Here is a 26306-nt window from a genome sequence, read left to right on the forward strand (position 1 = left end):
GTCCAAATTGATAAGACATTATTCCAGTATTTTTCGCATAATATGAACCAATTTTTCTTTTTCTTTCTGAGATGTGAATTTCTAAATGTCTGAATGTTATAGTGTTCACGTGGCGTTTTCATATAACATTCATTTATCATTTGATACCTCTATTATCAGTTACTAACACCTGAGTAATACAAGAAGGTTGTACAAACATTATGATAGTCTAGTTTCTATGACGTAGAAGTAATAAAGCACTACCCAGCAAATGCTTCAGTTGAGTAGTTTTTACCTTTGTTATAGTATATAACAAAGGTTTAGAAATTGGTCGAAAAACACAAAACTGATCCGAGGCCCGGAGGGTCGAATCACATATACCAATCGATAGAGCTCGACGAACTGAGTGTGTGTGTGGGTATGTGTGTGTGTGTGTATGTGTGTGTGTGCAGCTCATTTTCTATCGCCTGTTTCTCGGATATGGCTGAACCGTTTTATGCGTTATTAGTCTCATTTGAAAGGTATTATTGCCTAGTATATCACCATTGAATTGCTTCGTGGTCCGATGTTTCGTTTAAAAGTTATAAGCAAAAATGTGAAAACTACGTGACACGGTTTTCTCAGGAACCACACAACCGATTTCAATGATCTTAGTACCAAATGAAAGCTCTTCCTAAATTATAAAATTTTTCGGGAAGTTTTATTGAAAACAAATAAGTAGTTTAAAAGTTATGCTTAAAAACGTGTTTTGACAAGGTAATAATTATCGCCTGTTTCTCAGAGATGGCCAAGCCGATTTATGCGCTATTAGTCTCATTTGAAAGGTAATATAGCCGGATAGATCACTATTGAATGGTTTTTTGATTGGACTTTTAGCTTGAAAGTTATGAGTAATTGAAGTTACACGTTAAAATTTACAATACTTTATAGCGATTTTAACCAAGATAATTTATCTAGTTTCAATTGTTGTAGTATTAAACGAGAGGTCTTAACACTGCAAATGTATTTACCAAATTTCATAAGGATTGGTTCTACTGCTCAAAAGATATTTAAAAATGATTGATGAAATTTATTCAAGAAAACCTTAATGACCAAACCTTTAATTGGACTAAACCTTTAAAACAGAATAATATAGTAAAAATGTGTAACTTTTCAACGGATGTTTCTTTGCAGCAGTTAATTAATAAAATATAACACATTTTCTTACACTTTTAGGGTGACCGTGAATCCACCTAATAGGGTGACACAAATTTTTGTTTTTTACATGCGTCCAAAAAAATAGCGTCTTCACAAAAATTCTAGAACACTAAAATAAGCAACTTTGCTGCATATAGTAACTATCTATCTCTTACTGGTTGCGAAATTTAATGATTTGTTTGAAGAAACCACTTTAAAATCAAGCAAAGCAAAGCCATGGGTGTAAACGTCCTTCAGAACTTTAACCGGAAAGCATTCAGATTCACAACATGCACGAAGCATTACGACTAAACTGAGGGATTCCTATGTCATCAAAAACTTTTCTCATAGGTCCACCATCTTTCAAATCATCATTTCAAATCAATCTCGAAAAGCCACTCTTCTTTATCGACAGACTTCGCAGCCGGTTATTAGAGTACAGGAAAATTACGGGGCTAGGGCAAAGATCCTATTAACTCTGTAGCGACACCGATCAGTCGAGATTCGAACATACAATGACTGGCTTGTTAGGCTAGCATTGTACCCTGAAGCTAACAGCCACTTTAAAATCAGTTCTGCTCAAAAATTCTGTGCACAATGTTTTCATTGCTTTCCTATATTCTATAAAGTAATTTAGTAGGTTAAAATACACTCTGAAAATTGTTTATCGCTAGGATGCATATGGATGATAACTAGCACAGCGTTAACAAACAGTTGAACTAAATTCCGAAGACGTGTCGATTTCTTTATGATCATTTCCAGCTCAAAACACTAAAAAAAGCCAGTTTTTACTCGACTATTTTCGATTGGAATTGGAATTTGAATGTGAAAATAGTTTCTTTCTAAACCTAATATTTAACGAGCAGCATTCCTCGTTTTTTGAAACAGACGACTCAGAGGTCGCTTTTCTATAAAGGACTTCAAATATACAATAGTTTGCCACAGGAAGCCAAATGTTCAACGAATTTGACCCAGTTCAAACGCATGGTTATTGAAACAGTGAAAAGCCAATTTTAAATCAACGATTATTGTGAACTTGTCGAGTCATTCACTGTATAGTCTGCTAAGGCAGAACCGTTTTTTACTAGGGAATATCCTGTTGCTTGCGAAGGCGAGACAGGTGAAATAGTATAGTCCTGTTGCTTGCGAAGGTGAGACAGGTGAAAAGTAATGGTAGCCCAATCTATATGAAATCATAGAAAATACGATTATCAGAATTTAATAGTATTGTGATGGACATACGCGGGAGAGTGATGCAACAAGTAGTATGGCTGATAAATAGATAAGCAACAATATGTGAAGTAACTATATTTAAATATCCAAGAGATAAACGTCCCTCCCACTCCAAAGATGCGTATGGGGTGGAGGCAAAGACCATATAGGGTCTGGGGCCATCACAAAAAAAAAAAAAAAAAAAAAAAAAAAAAAAAAAAAAAAAAAAGCATTCCAGAAGGTCCAATGTGCAAATGAGAGATTCTCTTTGCGACTCGTCTCTTACGGTCATTACGGCGGCATAAATGCACTTGAATGCATCTATTTTGCATGAAACGGTTACTGGTGTTATTGGAAAGCTTATCCTTTAATTGGGTTGAAATGTATTTATGCCGCCGTAATAAGCATAAGAGAAGAAACGCAAAGAGAATCTCTCATTTGCACATTGGACCTTTCGACATGTTGGTCGAGATTTCCAGGTTTATCTGTAAGTAAAAAATAAAAAGGTTTGACAAAACGGGTCTTTTTTTAAAAAGGAGGTAATACCACTAATCGTACCACTAATGGAGGTATCAATCGGCACCAAATTTAAGATTTTTGCTTTCTGGCCTAAAATGAACAATCTGACAAAATTTGGTTCAAATCCGTGAAAGTCGATTACACGGTTATCGGATACTTTGCATGTGTTGACTCCAATAGATAATTTTGAGATTTCACATCTGAATAACTTGAGAACGGCTGGGCCTAAGAAACAGTTTATATAAGAATTTAGTTCAAAGTGATGCGTATATAATTTGACTCTGTCAGTTTTATGAAAATTACAAATTCAAATACAAATTAAAAATAATATTTTAACTGAAAATGCCTATGTCAAATGACATATAAGATGGTATAACAAAGGTTCCTTTCACCACTAGGTGGATTAAATCGGGTTTTTTTGTTTATTTTTTGTTTTGCTCAACTTGCAGCACTTGGGTCAAATGGATCTTTCTGATCTTTCAGATGACTTCCCTGACTTTCCAACTTACTTCCCCGCATATTAGAAATAGATACGTGTCGAAATATATTTTTCGGAATATTTTAATGATTTCAGATAATTTAAATATCCTTTTGAAGCAAATACGTCATAGAAACTAGACTATCATAATGTTTGTACAACCTTCTTGTATTACTCAGGTGTTAGTAACCGATGACAAAGCTATCGAATGATAAATGAATGGCATCATCTCTACGAACCCCTGGGATGGCTTGTCATCTGAGGAGTCGAAAACTGACAATCCACCTGAGCGTTTTTTTTTGTCATTACAAAAGAATCTAGAAAGCAACGAACCAGATTGTTCTGTATGCAAAAATTTTGAACCTCTTATTTTTCTCTGTTTGGAATTTAAAAGGATACCTCAAATAGAAGATTTTATGTATTTTTCATAATATATACAAATTTTGACTGGACAATTTCTCCGTAAAACCTGATATCGCTGTCATCATGCTTCGAGGTACCAAGGTCTAAAATGCCAGTCGCCGTGTGTTCGAATCTCGGTTGGGCGGTGCTGCTTGATAGAGTCATTAGCAGGGCTGTCATTCGCTTACACTATGCGCCCAATGTTCCAATTTTTTGCCTTGTCGCACAGAGCGATTCGGCAACACACTTCAACAGCTAATGCTGTTAACACAAAATGCGAGCGAACGACAGCATTCAGTGAAACTTACACCAGAGAGTGATCACTTGATGCTGACGTTTGCGACACCGCGTGCGGGTTGTTAACACAAAAAGTTTTGTGTTGTAAAGGATTAAAGGAAGAAATATATAAAGGAATAAATAAACGCTGCACTGAACAATTTTATGGTCTGTATTACTGTATTTTTCCGGTTACACACTCTCGTGAAGGTACAGATTTTTGATTTCAAGAACTTATTTTTCCGATTAAATACGGTTTGTAAAATATAAATTAGTATGAATTAGGACTGTAAAAATGTTTTTTAATCACACCGTTTTAATTGCCCCAGCGGAAGGTGTACAATCCATCCGCGCAGAGAGTGGCTCTCGGTGTGGTAAAGTACGCCACAAATTTATCACACTGCGTCTGCGGCTGCCTTTTCTTGGTGCGTGTAAAACATGAAAGAGCGTGTCCAGCAAAAGAGACGCAGAAGGCAATATTGGGAGAACACACAACGCATGGCTGGTTTTGTATTGTGTGAGAATTTTTGTCTTTCGGTCTGCGCTGCGGTGTATGCCACTCCTGGCTCAGTAGGGTCGTTTACTTTTGATATCGCTGTGCTGGAGGAAGAAAATATTGTTTGTTTCCATAGACTTCCCAAGAAAAGTTTAGAGATATTCCCAAGTCAAATGATAGAATCAGGCAGTGCGTTGCCGTCAGTCGCTCTGGCAAGTCTAGCGATTTGCCACCACAGGGTCTGTTTCTTTTGACGTAGGACTACGTCTTACGGCAAGTTTTGAGATAGGGTGTCATTCCAAAAAATCGAAAAATGCGAGCGTCACGAAAAATGAAAGGTTTTGAGCGCTAATAGCTCAGCAGTTTTCCGATCGATTTTCAATATTCTTACACCAATCGATCGGAAAATCTTCTAAGAATTGACCCAAATGAAGAAAAGTATGCATTCTTGATGTTGAACTATTGAAAAATTGAAAATAATGAACCTATGTTTTACCAGAATTCTCGCTTCGTGATTGGTTGGATGATTCTTTACGATGATCTAAACCTATACCAATTTGATATCTGTGCTTGGGAAGTAAGCCAAACAAGTGACAAAGTTTCCTCATTTCAACAAGATTTCTTAACACCGCGGTCACCTAGACCATTTTGATGTCCTTGCTTGGGAAGTACGCCAGAGAGAGTGGCAAAGCCCCCTCGTGCCAACAGATTTCTTACGAACGCGATTAAACTTAGTCCAATCTGATGTCTGTGTTAGGGAAGTGTGCCAGAAAAGTGACACAAGCTCGTTGTCCCAACAGGTCGCAAATTCTCTACAGCGAGACGATTAAACCTAGGCAAATTTGATATCTGTATTGGAAAAATGTGCTACAGCTGTAGTGTTCGGTTATAATACGACTCTGTATGAATACGCATGCTTGTCGTTTCATTAGAAGTGTTGTGAAAAGATGTGCTGTATGCTGTTGGTAAAATTCCTTCAACGTGGGGAACAATGGGTAATAAAAACAATCTTTAATTTCAGTAAGGCAGCAGGAAAGCAATAGTTTGTGTTCTTGATTTTGTTTAATTGTTTTCAAATGCACAATCTTTTGAGAATTGAACGTATGCAATGTTACTACTTTGATAAATGTTACATACAACGCATGTAGCATGTAGCATGTAGCAATATATATTGCATATAGCATGTATACATGAAGAATCGAATGATTACAGGCATGAATACAGGCCACTATCCACTGGTTGGTAAACGGCCGGATAATGCGGAATATAGACCCCATAGTGGTCGTTAGCCTCTTATCTAGCAACTCCGATCCCGACCTCCTCGTGGTACCAGCCGGAATACGAGCAACCTTAGCGGAGATCGGGTAACCAACCCCGGTGGAAACTAAGGTCGTATACTAACCGGGAAGGAGGTAGTGAGTCTCGGCACTATAAGATGGCAGCCCCATCACGAGACTCGGTAGTGTTGCCCCAGTACGACTACACACCTAAATAAACTTAAACTAACAACATTCAAGCATATTCGGAGCGGAATATTCGGCATCGACCTAGGCGACGGAATAAGGACGACGAATGGAGACTCGGGACTTGGAACTGCAGATCGCTAAATTTCGCAGGTTGCGAGCGGGTGCTGATTGAACAGCTGGAACCCCGCAAACTCGGCATCGTAGCTCTGCAGGAAATCTGTCGCAAAGGAGAGAAGGTATGGAAGATACGTGGCGGAAAAGCCCAGTTTTACCAGAGCGGTGGCGCTACCAACGAACTGGGAACGGGCTTTGTAGTGCTGGGCGGAATGCAGGATCGCGTGATAGATTGGAAGGCGATCAACGAGAGAATGTGTGTATTGAGGATAAAGGGTCGTTTCTTCAATTATAGCATCATTAACGTGCACTGCCCGCACGAAGGTAGACCCGACGTTGAGAAAGAAGCGTTCTACGCGAGGCTGGAGGCAACGTACGACAGCTGCTCGTCACGGGACATCAAGATCGTCATCGGGGATATGAACGCCCAGGTCGGTAGGGAAGAAATGTATAGACCGGTGGTAGGACCCCATAGCCTGCACACCGACACAAACGATAACGGCCAACGATGTATAAACTTCGCAGCTTCCCGAGGCCTGGTGATCCGAAGTACCTTTTTCCCGCGCAATGATATCCACAAAGCCACCTGGAGATCACCTGACCAACGTACAATGAACCAAATTGACCACGTTCTCATAGAGGGCCGGTTCTTCTCTAACATCACGAACGTACGCTCCCGTCGGGGTGCGGATATCGATTCTGACCATTACCTAGTAGCAGTACATGTGCGCTCAAAGCTGTCCACCGTATACCGGACACGTCAAAGCCGCCCTCCTCGGCTGAACATCAGGCAGCTAGATAACCCACAAGCTGCCGAGAACTACGCGCGAGTACTGAATGAGGCACTGCCTTCTTCCGAGGAGTTAGGTGCTTCAAACCTCGAAGACGGTTGGGGCAGAATACGCTCGGCCATCGGAGAGGCCGCTACCGCGGCACTAGGTATTGAGCCTCGGAGTACACAAAATGATTGGTTTGATGGGGAATGCCAACAAGCGGTGGAGGAGAAAAAAAATGCTTGGAAAAATTATCTAAGTATTGCCACTAGAGAGAACCTGGCCAAGTACCGACGAGCTAGGAACAAGTTGACCACGATCCTGAGGAGAAAAAAGCGCCAAAAGGAGGACAGAGATCGTGAAGAATTGGAGCAACTATTCCGAGCTAATGACACGCGCAAGTTTTATGAGAAGGTGAACCAAACTCGGAAGGGCTACACACCGAAACCTGACATGTGTAGGGACGAGGGAGGGAATCTAATTACAAACGAGCGCGAGGTGGTCGACAGGTGGAAGCAGTTCTTCGATGAACACCTCAATGGCGAAGTCGCAGAAGGAGGCGGAACGGAAATTAACCTAGGAGCGCCCATGGAAGATAGTGATGTCCTAGCACCTGATCTCCAAGAAGTCAAACGAGAAATCAGGTTGCTGAAGACCAATAAAGCCGCTGGGAAGGACCGCTTACCGGCAGAGCTTTATAAACATGGCGGAGAAACGCTAGCAAAGGCTCTACACTGGGTTATTTCGAGGATTTGGGAGGAGGAAAAGCTACCGGAGGAATGGATGGAAGGAGTGGTTTGTCCCATCTACAAAAAGGGTGATCGGCTAGACTGCTGCAACTATCGCGGTATTACGCTGGTAAATGCCGCCTACAAGGTACTCTCCCAGATCCTGTTACGCCGGCTGTCACTGATAGCACAAGGCTTCGTAGGGAATTATCAGGCGGGTTTCATGGGGGCTCGCGCAACTACGGACCAAATTTTTACTATCCGACAGATCTTGCAGAAATGTCGGGAGTACAACGTGCCCACGCATCACATCTTTATTGATTTCAAAGCAGCATACGATACAGTCGATCGAGAAAAGCTATGGCAGATAATGCACGAATACGGTTTTCCGGACAAACTGACGCGACTGATCAGAGCTACATTGGATCGAGTGATGTGTTTCGTACGCATCTCTGGGACACTCTCGAGTTCCTTCGAGACGCGACGAGGGTTGAGACAAGGTGACGGTCTATCCTGCATGCTGTTCAACATCGCTCTTGAGGGGGTGATCCGACGAGCGGGCATTGAAACGAGAGGCACGATTTTTACCAAGAGTAGCCAACTTCTAAGCTTTGCAGATGACTTCGATATCATAGCCAGGAACTTTGCGACGGCGGAGGCAATCTACGCCAGACTGAAAGCGGAGTCTAGGAGAATTGGGCTAAAAATAAATGCGTCGAAGACCAAATACATGAAAGGAAGAGGCTCAAAGGAAACAAATGCGCGCCTCCCACGGACGGTAACCGTTGACGGCGACGAACTAGAAGTGGTAGAAGAGTTCGTGTATTTGGGATCGCTGGTGACCGCGGACAACAACACTAGTAAGGAGATCCAGCGGCGCATCCAAGCGGGAAATCGGGCCTACTTTGCCCTTCGTAAAACGCTACGATCAGGAAGCATACGCCGCCACACGAAGCTAACAATGTACAAAACCATTATTAGACCGGTAGTTCTTTATGGACTTGAAGCCGTGACGCTGCTTACGGAGGACATACGCGCCCTTGCCGTGTTTGAGCGGAAAGTGCTGCGGACGATATTTGGCGGAGTACAAACTGAAAGCGGAGAGTGGCGGAGGCGTATGAATCACGAGCTACAGGCACTGCTTGGGGAGACTCCCATCGTACATCTAGCGAAAGTTAGCAGGCTACGGTGGGCCGGACACGTCGTAAGGATGCCGGACGACTGTGCGACGAAAATAGTCCTCTTCAACAACCCCACCGGCACCAGGAACAGGGGGGCCCAACGTGCACGATGGCTCGACCAGGTCGAAAGCGATTTGCGACTTCTGAGACGACTAGGAAATTGGTGACGAGTGGCCCAAGACCGAGTTGAATGGAGACGAGTGCTTGAAACAGCACGAGCCACCCCGGCTCTATGCTGCTGAAGAAGAAGAAGAACAGGCCACTATCACTATAAAGAGACTTACGTAGTCCTGCGTTACCTATATATGCGGTCGTGTCTTGTACACAACCCCTCTGATTTTTTTTTTCTACCTTTTTTTCTTTTTACTATACGCGGCCACTACGTAAACTGTTTTTTAGAAAGACAGTTGTCGTATGTACGAATTGCAGTTGAGCGGTGCTGCTAGATAATTCGTAGGATCATTACACTGGCCCCATGTGTGTCTTATACTCTAACAGGCGGGTGCGAAGTCTGTCGATAAAGACAAGTCAAGTGTTTAAGAAACGCCAAAGACTTTGCTTTATTTTGCACTCTTATTGCGGGTTTATGATAAATTTTTGCCAACGAAACCGTAGTTAGAGTGTAATAAAACCATCCTTGCTGCTTGAAATATTCGGACGGAAAAGTTACAAATGGAATACAGTTTGCTATTTGATCATTGTCAGTAGAGCTGCAGGGTGTTTGATAAACAGAAGGGAAGACTTGGTTTACTTTTTTCTGTCCGTAATTTTTTCGTTTCCTGTTCCATTTTTTCTATTTTCGCTCCTGTTTTTCCTCATGGGTTTCACTCGTTTTTCATTATTTTCTTCTTTCAGTCTTTTTTCGTATTTTTTTCCCTCCTCTCTTTTCGATTTTTTTCTTCGTCTGTTTCATTTTCCTCTTTTTGATGCTTCGTTTTTCCGTCTCTTTATTCTATTTTTTTTTTGGAAAGGAGCGAGCGTCTGATGCGAAGAATGATTTATTGGAAGAACTGGAAAATTTCGATAAATAGACCAAAAATATATTGGGTTCTCTCAGTTCTCTCTCAGTTGCCGGCTAACTGTTCTACTTTTAAACCGCCGCACCCTTCTTTTAGGTAGTCTAATACCTAGTTTTGTTTCATTTTTGTTTTGCACGACTGCTCTTTGTTTCTACCGCAGAGAAGACAGACTGTTATTACTCGGTCAGTGCGATAGTAACGGACAGTTCGTTGCCGTCAGTCGCTTCGGCAAGTCCTATTCTAATTTTGGCTCTCTATTTGCCCTTTTTATTTTCCGTTTTTCGTCTTTTTCTCTTCCATTTTTCCTTTTTACTCCGTTTTCCCGGTTTTTAATTTTTTTATCTGTCCCGTTTTTCCGTTTTTTGTCCCATACTTCTTTTGTATCCCGTTTACCTCTTTTTCCCGTTTTTCTCAGTTCCAGTGTCAGTTTTCTTTTTCTCCGTCGTTATTCAATTCTTTCTTCCCTGTTGGTTTCTCTTATTTTCTGTCCCGTTTTTTCTTTTTTTTCTGTCCGCTTTCGCGTTGTTTCCGCTTTTTTTGCCCTTTTTCAATTTTTTTCCTGTCCCAAGACTTGCTCTTTCCTGAGTTCCGAATTCTCTCTGTGCCGTTTTTTAATTTTCTTCTTCCATTTCCCCCATTTTCCTTATTCATTTTATGTTCCGTTTAGATTTTTTTCGTTTTTTCGACCTTGGTTTACGGCTTTTCTATCCCTTTTTTCGCTAGTTCTGTTCGAATCTATTTCTTATCCTGCTGCCTGCTGTGTCCTGCTGTTGCTTCTTTTCTGTCTCATATTTTCATTTTTTTCCCTCCCCGTTCCACAAAAAGAAATCTGTCCCGTTTTTCCTCTTTTTCCGTACTCGTTTCTTGATTCTTCTGCTCCCGTATTTTTTCCTATTTTGTATCTATATCTGTCCCGTTTATCCTCATTTCCTTTCACGCTTTCTTCTTTTACGCTATATTTCTCTTTTTATGCCCAATCATATTCCCAAGACCCCAAAAAAATCTTTTCTACCAAGTTTTTTCTTTCGTTTTTCATGCCAGTTTTTGTTCTTTTCTCTTTCACGTGTTTCATCCAGTGTTTCTAATTCTCCAGTATCTCCAGTTTTTGTCACGTTTTCCTGCGGGCCGTTTCCGTTTTTTTTTCTGAATATTTTTCTCTTTTTTGCCTTCGTTTTTGATCCATGAGATGATTGACCCCAAAGCAATTTCTATGAGTAACTTACATGCTTTACTTCAATGTTGTAATATATCTGTGTTGAAAAAATAACTGGATGGAGCGTTAGATATGAAAAAGAAAAGAAAAATTGTACTTTTACTTCATGGCGCTCCTCCTACAGATAATTATTTTTGCATGAAAATCAAAACTTGAGTTTCTTTTGAGTGTATTTTCATGAAAAAACTAGTCACTAGCTTTGGCGCATCGTTGTTACGGTATTGAACTTTAGAGGGACTTAAAATTGGTTTTAAAATGGATCTTGGTTTTAAATTGAACTTGAAGCTAGACTTGAAATTGGATTTTAAATCGGACTTGGAAATATACTTGGATTAGACTTGGCAATGGACATGAAATTAAACTTGAAATTGAGCTTAAATTACGGTAGATACCAATGCAATGTTGCAAATTGAATGAGAAACTAACGATGCCCACTCTCACGCGAGCGAGTACGAAAAACATACCATACGCAACCCACGCAAGCGTAATAAAAATAGCCACCGGTTTTGTATGCAGACATTCTGCTACCAACACACTCGTGAACGTACAGCCTCGTATCGTCTTTCTGCATAGCCCACTCGCGAGTCAAACAACTCGTGAGTAACCAGCTGCTCGTCAGAGCTAGTGGCGCACTGCGATACAGGTTTCACATTACTTTTTCTTTTCTTCTTCATCTTCGTCTTCGCGATTCTACCCACGGACAGGAGTGCGAGTCCTCGTGAGTGAACGGTATCAGCCACTTGGACTGCAATAACGAGCGAAGTGTGACTGTTAGATAAATAGAAACTCGCAAAAATTCGTCGCAGGGAATGAATAAATAAGAGCAAGAGTCCGAAGGGGAAATTAACTAAAAAAGAAAACTTTCCAATTAAATTCTACTACTTATATTTATTCCTGACAGATACGTATTTCTTTTTTAGTTAATTTCAGGTTTCGTATTCTACTAAGACGGTCCAAAAACTTCAGTCCGAAAGGGATGTTTATGCCGGCGTGTTCGTTAGAACGGGCTGGCAAAGGGTGAGTAAGTAAGTAAGTAAGTGTAGGCTTCCCAGCATTGCGTGAAACTAAACGTGAAATTTAATTTATAACTATAATTAAAATTTTGCTTGAAACTGGAACTATTTTTACGCAATTAATTTACACATCGCAAAGATAGTGGTCGATTAAACTAAAAACTGCGAAAAATTACAGAAATTACATGGAATATGTATCAGAAATATGTGTAAACAAAGGTAAAATGGTATACAGAATCTTGTGAATGTTCAAAAACACGGAAGAAGTATGTTATAGCTTCGCAAAATGATGTTTTACTTAAGAGGTGCGTTCTGTCCCACTTTCCCCTACACGGTTGTAAACTTACAAAGATGTTGTGCTATACGAAAATGTAACATGAAAAACATGAATTTCTTCACATACAAAAACCGTAACAAACAAGCGATGAGGGACTCCTAGATAATAAATTAAATAATTCAGAAATGTAGGTCTCTCTTCTTTGAACAACATTTTCAAAGACACCAAAACTCCCTAGATGGTCATCAAAACGAAAAAGCCACGGCATGTAAATCACCGCTTGTAAAAACGTTCCACTCACAGACGCCAATTTAGTGTCAGTCAACTGCTGCTCTGAAGAGGATACTCTTTCTCCTAGATGTTTTATGTATTTCTTAGGTTTCGAATTAAACTCATGGGAGCAAAAAGTTTGAATATTTCAACATTTCAAGGAAAGTTAGAGATGTAAATAAGATACACTAGCGACAAGTGCAAGGTATTAAGACGACATTTCAAAATTCTATCAGCAAAACAAAACAAAAGTTCCAATAAGTTGATTAGTTTTCGAGAAACAAGTACATAAAGTTTGAAAATCGTCTTTTTACAAGAATGGCGTGTTTGTTTAGCACGGCACTGAACTACTTATGTGTATGATCGTTTTTCATCCACTTCCCATAGTCGGATCATTACAACATTAGTATCAAAATAAGCGGAAAAGTCTGTAAAATCAAAGTCCGAAACAAAAAAGTAATTTTTTCAAAAAATTTTGTCGTTTATGTCCTCTTAAAAGAATCTTGAAATATAATAAATTTCTGCTTAAATCCGCTCCGACGAGTTTTATCTCGCCCGCCAACTTATCTTACTCTGCCTTACTTATAGAAAATTTAAATTTCGATGTCCATGGAATCGTGTGCTCAATAATAAAGCACTTAAAATTATTATACCGCGTTTTGAGTCTGTGGCTATTATACAATTGTATTCTTCAGTAGTCCAACCTTCCGTGTTCTTTTTCATTTCGTCCGATAAATTGCTGGTACAGCATAGTAGCATGTCCCAGGATTATCACAGAAACCAGTCTCAAATGTATAAATATACGACGCAGACCAGACGCTCACCTCTCTGCTACGAGATTGTGCTTTTCTGGCGAAGAAAATTTATTCATAACGCTATGTGTGCATACAAGCCTACACACAAATCCTGTCTGGTCAAAGGGAAACAAACTTTAGCGAAAGGGTACCATCTAAATATACGCTAGAGCGCTGGATCGCATGCTCCTTAATCCGCCGATTTTAAATGGTCTCGTGCAGAAGAGGAGCGTTCAAATTTGTTCGGCTTTATTGTGTTTACATTGCAGTGCTAATATAACCCATGTGCATGGATGAATGTTCAACTTAGATAGGATTACTGTCGTTCAAGGATACGTTCTTTAAACTTTAAACGGTTTTCTCGTTTTTTCTACGTTTTATGCTTTGGTGTTAAGGAGTGAGGTTGAAAAGATGTATAGTGGAATAGTACAGCAGTTCCAATACGCCAGACTATCGGCAGCATGAAAATAATAGTTTTTCATCACTGCTATGCTCATGAAAAGTCCATAAAGGAATATTGGAACGATCCAATTTTTGCATGAATTGTTAAAAAATTTTCGGTAATTCTTCCCAAAAAATTCCCCAGAAACTAACTCGAAAATGGAGCATGATTCGCCTCACTTATACACGTTGAAACCCGAACGGTAAACAAAATTGGAACTGAGCACTTCTGCAAGATATTTTTCAACACTCCACCACTTAAGGCCAGATGGAAATAAAAAACGAAATGCAAGAAAAAAAAACATCATCCATTCCCAGCGTTTTGCTTCTCGAATCGTGCCGTACGAGATTTGGCAATAGTTCTCGTCTGCATGTGCATGTGTGCGCCTCGTTGTGCAGAAGTAATGCAATTCGGCTTATTTCAAAACCAGGGACTTGCAGATTGCAATCCGATTAAAAAGCAACGAATGAAGCAGGATAGTTGGGATGAAAACTTTGTTAGGAATCAAATGTATCGTTATTCTCTACTATTAAATAGTTTTTCGTTCTTCTTATCCTAGCGTATGGCGATTCGTTCTCAATCACATTACTATCCGCTTCACCCACCAGCAATCGTTCACGTTCGCTATGACTTCCGGAGTTCCGTTTCAGATAAATACTATTTGTGTGCTGGACCAATTTGCGAGATTTTATTTTCCCCTTTTCTTTCTTGGAACCGAACAGCTTGGTGAGCTTAAACTTTCGCTTGGTTCGGTCAAGTTTGCTACGGATTGAGTTGGATCTGACGGAAGCATTAGTATTCGAGTCATACTGCTGCATGGCCGTACTGTAGTCACTGTAAATTTCCGACGGACGGAACAGTGGCGTTTGCGGACACAGATGGTCGTAGTCACACTTCACATCCACCTCGGTGCGGAATGTGACAGAACTTTTCCGAGAGGAACCGACATCGTTACTGGACTCACTAAGCTCCATATTAGAGAAACTTTCATGCAAATCGCTGTGAATATCTGTGCTGGTACTTTGACTATCGTCCACTGACTTGGACTGAGACACCAGGAAGCATTCACGCTTAAACTTAGACTCGGCCGAACCGAAACGATTGAATTTATAATCTTTGTCTTCTACAATGGTGGAATCTGATCGACTACTGGCATACATTGTGAGATTATCACTGGATTTTGAGCTACTGATGCAGGAAACAGGCTCGTCAAGCTCGCTTTCTCTGGAAAAGATATCGTCTAAACTTTTTTGAATCTTACGATAGAACACGCGATCGTACACGATGTCATTCTGATCGGTTTGTCTAGAAACGTCGCTGGTACGGTGATTATTGCTATCTAAACTATGGTTACGCTTATCGCTAGTACGGCTCGAGATTGAGGAATTGGTACTATTACTACTAACGTAATTTTTAAGATTAAGAGTACAGGAAGTGGTTGTCTGATAGTGTTTACTGTTATTGATGGTGTTTAAGCCATCATGACTTTTACCTAGTATTTCGTTACGCGACGAACTGGCGGAGATCGCCATGCGGGATTTGTCCAGATTCGGTGCACTTTTACTGAAATGCGGCGTCCGGACCGTCGTACGCAGGGCTGTCAAGTGACCTCGCTCGCGCTGATGCAAAGTCGACGGTCCCCAGGTTTTACCTTTCATGCCATCGGCCGGAACTGTATTGGTTGATTCAAATATGCGTTGTTTTACTTATGATTATCTCACATTCGGTATGAGTAGGTATGATGGTGTTAGTTGATGAGGTCAGTATTGATGGTTACATCTAATTACCGTGGTTTATGACTGACTTTTCTAATTTTTTTTTTCGCGCCGAACGTTTGATAACGATGACAATTGTCACAGAAAACCAATTAATTATTACGGGAAAAAATGCAACAAAAATCAATTTCGAACAATTAACGAATTTTGTCAACGGCTAGGATAGTTCGATCAAGAAACTAGAACATATTTGCAACTGTACCGTAAATGTATGCACAAATTCTCAGTTAAGCAGTAATCGTGAGTTATAAAATAGAGATCACTGTTAATCTTGCTTTTACTGTTTACGTTACTAGGTTGATGAGGTTACTCATTTTAACTCAATCTAAGGCACAATACATCTTTATATATGATAGCTATAAATAAATCTATTTCATGTACCTAGAGTACCTAGAGTAATAATAAACAACGCAGAATAAATCATCTTTAGATACGTGTCAAAATCATCCAAAATAACATTTTAGATAATATCTCGAACATCAGTAGGTACAACGTAGACACCACAGCAGTGCTTAAAAATCTCATATTCAGTTTATGCAATACGCCTGAATTGATGCAGTACACTGCTTATTCATTGCTGTTTCTAGTACAGATGAAATGAACTCAACATTGCCAACCAACGATTCGAACGAATTCATTTGCATTCATATTTGTGTTGTTTTCTACATTCATTTATTCTTGACAATAGTGGATGAAATCAAATGTGAATCATTCGATCATTCATTCATTTTGAACTACCGATAACATGAAATGAAATTACAATAAACGTAAACATTGCTCCGAAGTTTTAAATAACTTCCTTCAGGTTTTGGTTGATTTTAAAAAGTATGAAAATTGACTGGCAGGCTAGTCGAGCAATCATTCAGCACTGCAATTCATGAACGAATTGTTTTGAAGGGTAGAAAGTTGAGAAAGACAAACACCGTCAGCAGTTCAGTAGTCATGTCCAAGAGCCGACAGATAAAAAATACTGCCACGAGTAAAACTGTATGCGCTGTAGGGCTGTCAATTTTTTCGAACACTGCTACACAGTGGTTCTTAGTCCCTTTTCCAGCAACTCTTATTCCTACCTCCTCGTGGAACGCCAGCCGGAACACGAGGAACCGTTTGATGGATGCAGAGAGAAAACACTGCGAGGGCGGCAAAGATGCGCAGTGCCACACGTCAGAACATAGCAAAACACAAACAGAAGAAGATGCAGCGATTCCAAACCATCCGGGAGAAAAAGTACTGTCTGGTCAAGTATGCTGAGTTGAAACAGATCCATCGTTCTCAATAAACGCGAAAATTCTACCAGAACCGAAAACATTCCGCAAAGGCTTTATGCGGCGAACCGAAATGACAGTAATTTGACGGACGATCTCGAAGTCCGCGAAAGATGAAAGCAGCACTTCGATGAACACTCGAATGGCACCCAGGCGGAGGACCATGGCGGTGGGGAAAGCAATTTTAACGGTGCGTCAAACGGGGGAAATGTGCCAGCCCTAATAAGTGAAGTTAAGAAGGCCATCAGGCAACTAAAGAACAATAAATCGGCTGAGAAAGAACGCGGAAAGATCAAAGCGGAGCTTGTTAAAATGGGACCAGGAAAGCTGACCAGTTGTCTGCATCGGCTTACTGTTAGAATTTGGGAATTAGAACAACTACCGGGTTGACTTTGACTTCGAAGCTGCATATGATACCATCAAACGAAAAGAACTATGGAAAATCATAGACGACAACAGTTTCCCCAGGAAACTGATCAAACAGATTAAATATTCGATGGATGGTACACAGTGCTGAGTTCGGATTTAAGGCACATTGTCGAGTTCATTCAAATCACACAGAGGGCTTCATCAAGGTGATGGTCCCTCATGCCTGCAATCACTGAGTAGGTAACGAGGAATATTCTTGAACGTCTATTGCCATGTCAGGGACGTCTCTTGATGACTTCCTCGACCAAAGGAGCGGTTGTACATTAGGTTAGGGGCGGCTCACGACAGCGTTTGTGTCTCGGCACTAACACTGAAATGACAGCCCCAACAAAAGGAAGCATCCTACGCGCAGTCACAGGCGAAGTACGACATCTGTTCGCCACGGGATATCAAGATCGTCATCGGGGATTTAAAAGCCTAGATCAATAGGGAGGCGATGTATAGAGCGTGGATCGGACCCTATAGTCTGCATAACGGCACGAATGATAACTGCCAGCAAGGCATCAACTTTTCAGTTTCCCGAGGCCTGGTAATCAGAAGTACCTTCTTTTCCTGCAAAGATATCTATAAAGCCACGAAAAAACCGTCCTCCTCGGTTAAACATTCGGTAATTAGATAACCCGCGAGTTGCGGAAAACTACGCATGCCTACTGAATGAAGCTCTACTTTTGTCTATGGAGCTAGGTGCTTTGACCCTCGAAAACGGATGGAGCAGGATAAGTTCGGTTGTTAATGACGCCGCAGCCGCGGTGCTAGGTGAAGAAACCACGACTGCACGAAATGACTAGTTTGACGGGGATTGCGATGGAGAGGGAAAAAAATTCGGAAAAATTATTTAAGTATTGCAACGAGCTTGGTGGTTCAAAATTAAGTCAGAATAGCGGGCGAGACTTCGGACTCGTTCGTGACGTTAGAGGGTTTAAAGCAAAGTGGCGGCTATCGAAACTGCTATTTAACTTTGCAGTGGAAGGTGCTATTCGAAGGGCAGGGCAGGCGTGCAGAGAAGCGGTGCCATCATCACGAAATCTCGGATGCTCCCAAGGTTCGCGGGAGACATCGATATCATCGGTGTTAACCGTAGAGCTGGGGAAAAGGTGTACACTCATCATGAGGAGGAAGCTGCGAGGCTAGGGCTTGTCATAAACTCTGCCAAAACGAAGAGCGTGGCTGCCCTTCAGGTGTTGAAACTGCGGTAGGGATAAATGGTCCGATAACGTCTACCAACAAGACCTTCTACGGATTACGTAGCCAACTGAGGTCCCGTAGCGCGAAACTCCGTACGAAACTCACGCTCCATAAGACTACGAAGCGTGGACCATGAAAGAGAGCGACCGACGAGCTGGTTTGACGCGACCGACGAGGTGTTTTTGACCCCGTACCCGTTATATGAACACTGTTGACGAGGATGTCAGAACAGCAGGTGTTAGGGGCGACCAAGACCGGAAAACGTGAAGACGACTCCTAAATTCGAACCAAATTCAATAGGCAGATTGTTACCGAAAAAGTGAATGTAAGTAAGTATTGCCACGAGGGAGAATTTAGCCACGTATCGACGAGCGCAGAATGAGTTGACCACGATCTTGAGGCGAAAAAAAAGAAGGACAGAAATCGTGAAGAGCTAGAACAACTGGCCAACGAAGCGCGTAAGTTCTATGAGAAGGTAAATCAACCTCTTAAAGAATGTTACCGAAGCCCAATTTATGTAGGGACGGATAGGGAAACCAGGTCACAAACGAGGGCGAGGTGGTCGACATGTAAAAGCAATTCTTCGATGGGAATCTCACTGGCGATATAACAGAAGGAGGCAGAACGGCAGTTAACCTAGGAGTGCTTACAAGCGGTAACTGCATGCCGCCTCTTGAACGAAGCTGAGCGAGAAATCGGGCAACTGAAGAATATTAGAGCCACCAGAAAGGATCGTGGTGCGTCTCAGCGGATACAACGCAAAAACTGCAGGTATTCATTAACCGGTGCCTGCGATACATCATTTGTGCCTGGCGGCCTGATAACTGGATATCCAATGAGGAACTCCATCGTCGGTGTCATCAACGGCCGACAGCCACAGAAATTCGTGAACGTAGGTGGAAGTGGATCGGACAACCTTGAGGAAAGGAGCGAACGAGGTTTGCAGAGAAGCACTCGACTGGAATCCACAAGGACAGCGTAGAAGAGGCAAACCCAGAGGCTCATGGCGACGGAGCTTAGCCAACAACATCCGGGCTGTAGACGAGAACTTGTCCTGGCGACAGGTAAAAGCCATGGTGGGTAACCGTCAGCAGTGGAGATCTCTGATTTCATCCCTTTGTTCTGCCGGACCGGCGGACATGGACACATAACGTAACGTAACCAGAAAGGATCAACTCCCAACAGAACAAAAATGGTAAAGAACCACTAGCAAAGGCACTTCACTGGATAATTTGAAGGATTTGGGAAAAAGGCTACCGGAGTGATGGATAGAAGGTATGGTTTGTTCCAACTATAAAAAGGGCGATCGACACGATCGCTGCAATTAGCACGGCATTACATTGATGAACACCGCCTACAAAGTGCTCCGCCAGATTTGTTACGTCGTCTATTTCCAACAGCAAGCGAATTCGTAGACTAGTAACAGACGGGCTTTATGGAGAACCTTGCTACTACGGATCAAATTTTCACTCTTCGACTAATCCTCCAGAAATGTCGGGAGTACAACGTGCCCACGCATCATATTTTCGTGGATTTCAGGGCAGCATGCGATACAGTCGAGTGCGAACAGCTATGGCAGATAATGCACAAAAACGGTTTTCCGAGCAAACTGTCGTGAATGATCAAAGCTACCCTGGAGCGTGTGATGTGCTACCTGCGTGTTTCGTGGGCACTCTCCAGCCCTTTCGCATCGCGCAGAGGGTTGCGCAGGCGGTTGGACTGTATTGTGCCCTCTGCGCAAGGATCCGGCGAGCGGGTATCGAAACGCGAAGAACAAGCTTCGACAAAAGTAGCCGTCATTCCTAGCCGTCGCAGACGCCCTCCACATCATTACTAGAATCCTTGGGACGGTGGAAGTGATATACGCTAGACTAAAAATGGAGGCTGGGGGTTTGGGTTGCAAATTAATGAATCGAAAACAAATTAATGAGGTGGAATGAGACTCCAAAGAATACAAGGGTCGTCTCTCATCCACGGACAGTGGCATTTGACGGTGATGATCTAGAAGTGGTTGATGAAGCCATATGTTTGGTATCTCTGATCATCACCGACAATAATACGGGTAAGGACGTTCAACGACCCATTCCCTCCGCCAGACGCTTCGATCAAAAACCATCCGCCGCCGCGCAAAACTGACGGTGTACACAACGCCGATCAGACCGATAGTCCTCTACGGACTTGAGATAGTAAATTTGCTTATGCAAGATATACGTGCAATTTCCGTTTTTGAACGAAAGGTGTTGATGACTATTTTTGGCGAACTACGAACGGATAGCGGAGAGTGGCGTAGGCAATGAACCACGAGTTACAGGGACTACTTGGAGAGATTCCCACTGTACATTTGGCGAAAGTAAGAGACTACGGTAGGCCGGCCACGTCGCAAGGATGCCGGCCGACTGCGCACTCTAATCTTTTCTCTTCAAAACCCCCATCGGCACCATGAATAGAGGGGCCCAACGTGCTAGATGGCTCGAGCAGGTTGAAGCCGACTTGCGTGTGTCTAGACGTTCAACGAATGAACCCCGACTAGCCCAGGACCGAAGAGAGTGGAGAGAAATTATTGACACGACAAGATTCTGGCTATCTGCTAGAAATAGAAGTACGTAAGTACGTTGAGAGGTAAGTCAGTACGTAAGTCAGCAAAGTGGTACATATGTAGGATGGTATGTAAGTAAGTAGTAACTGTACCGCCTCAGTCAAGTAAAACTCGAAAATATTATGTATGGGGCATTTATAGAGCTAATTATTATCGATAAGATTGCTGAACTAAGTATTGGTCAATCTTAAATATTTACAGCGTACTCCTAGTTTACACCGGTAGTGCACCAAGAGCGCTCTTGTCTTAAAAGATACTGTTAGTTTCACAAACGAAGTTTCATTTTTAATTCATTTGTTTATTTATTGTTTCACAAGACAATGTACCTATTTTAATCCCACGATAACTGAGAATCTGCCAACAAATGTATAATACTTAAATAATACCTATGTTCTAGTTTCTGATCTTTGCTGAAAGTTCACGCACAAAATAGTTTGTCCAATGCAGTCGAAAGTTTCTTTGAAAACATCACAATACATTTTAAATTCATATCAATATAATTGAAAATAAACAGAAAAATCCAGATTACAAAATGAGCCTTATATCACACTATTCGGAAATCAAACAAGGAAATAACGCGAATCGATTCAAAGAGCAATAAATCTATATACGTGATTACTGGAAAAAAAGCATGCATACTCGTTGGCAATTGAAAACTGGTCCCTCTGAGGCTCACATAACCCGGAACCGTCAGCACTATCGAAAAGTTAAAAGGTGTAAAAAAATATAGCTCTAATGATGTTTTGCAAATAGTGTGTTCGCAAATCTTTGTCGGTGTATAACACTAGGAAAACAAATGAAACTGTAATCGATACGAAAACAATGATAACTGTGATAAAAAGATAACACAATGTAAAACAAGAAACACATTGGCATAAAGCGAATCTTTGTACTCACGTGCAATGGCTCTCAGTCGGGTGGCGGGTGAACCGGGAGGAGTATCCGTGTGCTGTCGAGATTCGTCACGAATGGCAGTGTGCTTTACCGTTATCGTGTGACGAAAATCGAGCGGAGACGAGATCTGTCCCGGTTCCCGCTTCAGTAACTGGAAACAACACAAAAACCGATGTTAGAATGCATTTGCAACCGCGAGAAATGTTATCCCGATACATACCCTTAGCTTACTTTTGCTGAACTTCCCTTTCCTCTTTTTCGGTGTTGGTGTGTTCTGAGTTATCATGATATTCAGCTCACGTCCCAGGAGTTCGATTTCACGTGCGTCTAGTTCCTGTTCACGTTTAGCTAAATCTTCTTCCTTACACCGCTGTTCGCGCTGTACTCGGCTAAGCTCCTCTTCTTTGCTGCGTAATTCCTGTTGGAACGAACAAAGGTAATGGTTTTATTAGAAACACAAGCTTGAAAAACGTGTATTTTTTAGACAAAAACAATGAAGAAATAAATTAGCATGAAAAAAGAATGAGAAACTTATTTTTTTGATATCCGAAATATTGTTACTGAAATAGTCTATTGATAATAAATGACACACACTTTGTGAATACACACAGTCACCCTGAGCTGTGTTTTAATTAGGCAAACACCGCAAACAATACTAAATACAAAGCTTAATATAAACACATCCTTTTCCTGATGTTTTCCATAACATTCCTACATTTTTTGATTGCAGCTATTCATAGGGCGCATACAATTGTGACACCATAAATCATCTAAACAGCTACAAGTTATACAAAATAAACAAACACTGAAAATGTGGCGTGATTACAAAAATATTTATGTGGCGTGTTTTACAAAAATATTTAAAAAAATCTTTCGGTTACGAATAAAACATAGAATCATGCAGTTTCTGGATTACTACAGCCTAGATTTCAATACAACCATCGGTGACCTTTACAATCTGTACATTAAACGCTTTCAATTTAAATTTATAGGAAAATAAATACACACTGGCGAAAACCAGGCAAATCAAAACGAAACTGCAACCAAATCATAACAAACGTTGTCAATCAGAAAAATCATACAAGTTTTTTGTTTGTAGGTCTTACCTCTTCGAAAGACTTAAATGCCTATTAACAGTGAAAGGCGGCCAATGATGAAAAAAGAACAGAAACAATTAGGGTAAATGAAGGGGATAATCAGCGCGGAAGGAGAGTCAATAGAATTATGGTAAACACATAGAAAGTTTTGCCCAATTCGTTCCCTGTTAAACAATATAGAGCCATAAACATCTACTAGATACTTTTCTATTTCAGCTAGTAATTAACAAGAAAAGTTTTCACATTATATTCCAATAGTAGCTAACCTCCAAAAACTCTTACTCACCTTCTCCTTTTTACGCAGTTCTTCAAGGACTTCGGCGATTTCCTTCTTCCAGCCGTCCTGCATGGTATGGAATGATTCGTGAGGTGTTTGCCCAAATCCAGATCGAGTGATAATATCTAAATCCTTTTCAATATCCCTAAACGAGGGCCGCCTATGAGGATCTGTATCCCAACAGGCTAATTGTGTAAAGGGGAAAACGCGAGCAAACAAACAAGCGAAACAAATATAATTAATAGCTAGCAAAATAACCCCATTTTCGATTGCCAAACTTTCGCAATCCAGCGCGATAGGTAATAAAAGAAACCTACACTTCATTAGCTTTCCCCACGGCTCGGGACAGGTCTTCGGTATCGGCAGGGCAAGCGTGTTGACGGCGACCCCGTACGCCACCATCAGGGAATCAAATCCTTTGTAAGGCGTTTCGCCGGTTAGCAATTCCCACAGAAGCACACCGTAACTCCACACATCGGAAGCTCTGCATTATATAGAAATAGTTACCAATCGACTACCAAACAGGCATGAAGAAAAATAACCACTCACTTCGAGTACGTCCCAGACTTGATGACTTCCGGTGGCATCCAAGCGAAAGTACCGGCGGCAGACATTCGTGTCGTCTTGTAAGCTTCACGAGCAAGCCCGAAGTCGGTTATCTTCAACGTTTTCGATTTCAGAGTGCCGGTTGAGATGTGCTCGCTGATGAGAACTGGAAAGAATAAGAAGAAAATTGTCAGCATAATTTTGTTCGGTGGTGTGGTCTTTCACTTTCAAAAACATAATGCGTCAAGTGAAATACAAGTGAAATTACTCGAATTTTGCACTCCTAAAAATAGTAAAGATTATGTGGTTAGTTATCTTGTATAATGATAAAAACGTCCTAAATTTGGCAAAGGGTTATCCTACTATCTGAAAAAATGATTTAAATAACGTAAATTGAACTCTTGCACCGTGTGTGACCAAATGATTGCCACTCAAAAACTAAAGCTTTAACGATGTTGTTGAATAGAAATTGCAGAACCCATATAAACAATCGTAAATTTGAAGTGGAAGCTAGTGTGAAAAACCCATCTCGGATACCGTGGACCCCCGTTCGTTTGACCGTTTTTAATCTGAACACTTTTTAATTTGAACCCCGTTGGTTTGCACGATGTGCAAATTAAAAATGGTTAAAATGTCATTCTCAATATGACATCATTTGCTTATGCAGACAATGCACATAAACACGATTTGTTTGTACTGATTCAGCGTGTTTAATCTGTTTCACAATGCGTTTTCCCAACGATTATGGTAGAAATCTGATCGGAGAATGAAATATTCGCTGCTTGCAACTGCCAACTGAATCAAACTACCAAAACAATAACAAAGAACAGGGCAGCCAGTTCACACAAGCTCCAGCATATTTAGGGTTACCAGTTGTTCAAATTAAGAGCTAACCCCGTTAGTTTGCATGAGGAATCGTTCAAACGAACGGGGGTCCACTGTATTGTGATTCCAGCTGGGTTAACTCTACAATTTGACAGTAAAAAAAACTTTCGCTGCTTTGCTGAATGGCGTGGCCATCTCATGCGATAATTGCTGCACATAAAGATAACATCAAATCGACCCATATTGCAAAGTGATAATTCGTGTTTGGGTCATTGACTAAGATCGTCTGTTTTGTTTATCGCTTATCGGTCGTTCCGATTCTTGCAAAAAAAATGCAAGTTAGAATCTATCCTGTTATACTAGTGCATTGAACATTTCGTATACTTTATTCTAACGGGACTATACCTAGAGTGACTATATATAGAGTGGCGACAATGTCAAAATTGGAATGATAATTATCTGTTAGTGTCATTCCAATCGAGCAGACGACCAATCCAACGTGTATGCAGGAAAGAGAAGAAAATAAGCGTTGCTAGAGCATTGCATACTTTTGGGATGACATGTCGCCACTCTGTATATAGTCACTCTAACTATACCAAATAACTTAAAGCTTGACAAGCTTTACTATTGTTGAAATAAATTGCCGCACCAATTTGTCGTTCAGTAGAGCAGGGAAACTGTTATACGATTCCAGCAGAATGTCGGCTGTCAACATAACGTCAGCTGTCAGACGACGCCAACTGTCAGAACGACTCAGTATTGTAGGATCATGTGTTTATAGAATTATAAGTATTGTTTCTTATCAATCGCTATTATAATGTAACCAAGAATCATGACCTCGATATGTGCTACCAATAAAATTTAACTTTTACTCAGGCTAGATAAATTGTGGCTTTTCTATTAATCTGCCAAGGTTCAACAGGTTATAGGCCCAGCCAACCTCAAGATCGTCTAGTGGAGACTAGAGTTTTCGTGGATTAGGGTTACTAATCCGAGGAAGAAATTCCTATTTTCAATAAGCAACCAGTAATCAACTGGTCAACCCGGTGGTTAACCGCCACCGGTCAATTCGCGAGCTCGATTAACTCGTGGGACGTCGCAGGAAGATTACTGAACGTGCTATTATTGGGTGGTTAACCCAGTGATACTCGACATACTTCGATTCTGCCAACATGGCGGATGGTGACAACGGCGAAAGCAGTCGACGGAACGGTGGATACGACAGGGACACTCTCGAGCGTACATTGCCGTTGACTGCAATACGTGGCTTCGATCGGGAAAACGTCTTCGACGGCAACTGTGCCGTATTCGCAGCCTGGAAGTGGCTTGTGGAGCATCACCTGGCGAAGATGCAGCTCATTCACCCCCTGCTGAGGACGCCGATGGAAGAGGTATTCTACAGACCAATAGAAGGAGCTACTCCGGAGCAGGAGGCAACAAGCAAGGAAAAGCTGCAGAAACGATTGAACGAAGATTTTGAAGCCATGGACGAAATTGTAATGCTGATCAACAACGAAGTTTTGAACAAGGTCATCGGACTGCAAAGGAAATCATGGACGTACTTGTAAAGACGTACCAGAAAGCCGGTA

The 26306-nt window shown here is 41.4% G+C and overlaps 1 protein-coding gene across 1 annotated transcript in view; it reads right to left on the reverse strand.

Moving 5' to 3' along the window:
- The window catches only part of LOC128743943 (mitogen-activated protein kinase kinase kinase 11), a 62508-nt gene that overhangs the window by 23509 nt on the left and 12693 nt on the right, over positions 1 to 26306 (reverse strand). Inside the window, exons 2-8 of the mRNA XM_053840656.1 lie at positions 23896 to 24058; positions 23664 to 23830; positions 23356 to 23531; positions 23079 to 23099; positions 22193 to 22390; positions 21976 to 22123; positions 15321 to 15500 (exon numbers count right to left, since the gene is read on the reverse strand). Of these exons, the coding sequence (XP_053696631.1) occupies positions 15321 to 15500; positions 21976 to 22123; positions 22193 to 22390; positions 23079 to 23099; positions 23356 to 23531; positions 23664 to 23830; positions 23896 to 24058 (1053 nt within the window). The remainder of the gene's footprint in view (positions 1 to 15320; positions 15501 to 21975; positions 22124 to 22192; positions 22391 to 23078; positions 23100 to 23355; positions 23532 to 23663; positions 23831 to 23895; positions 24059 to 26306) is intronic.

This window comes from Sabethes cyaneus, chromosome 3, assembly GCF_943734655.1.
Source record: "Sabethes cyaneus chromosome 3, idSabCyanKW18_F2, whole genome shotgun sequence".
NCBI lineage: Eukaryota > Metazoa > Arthropoda > Insecta > Diptera > Culicidae > Sabethes > Sabethes cyaneus.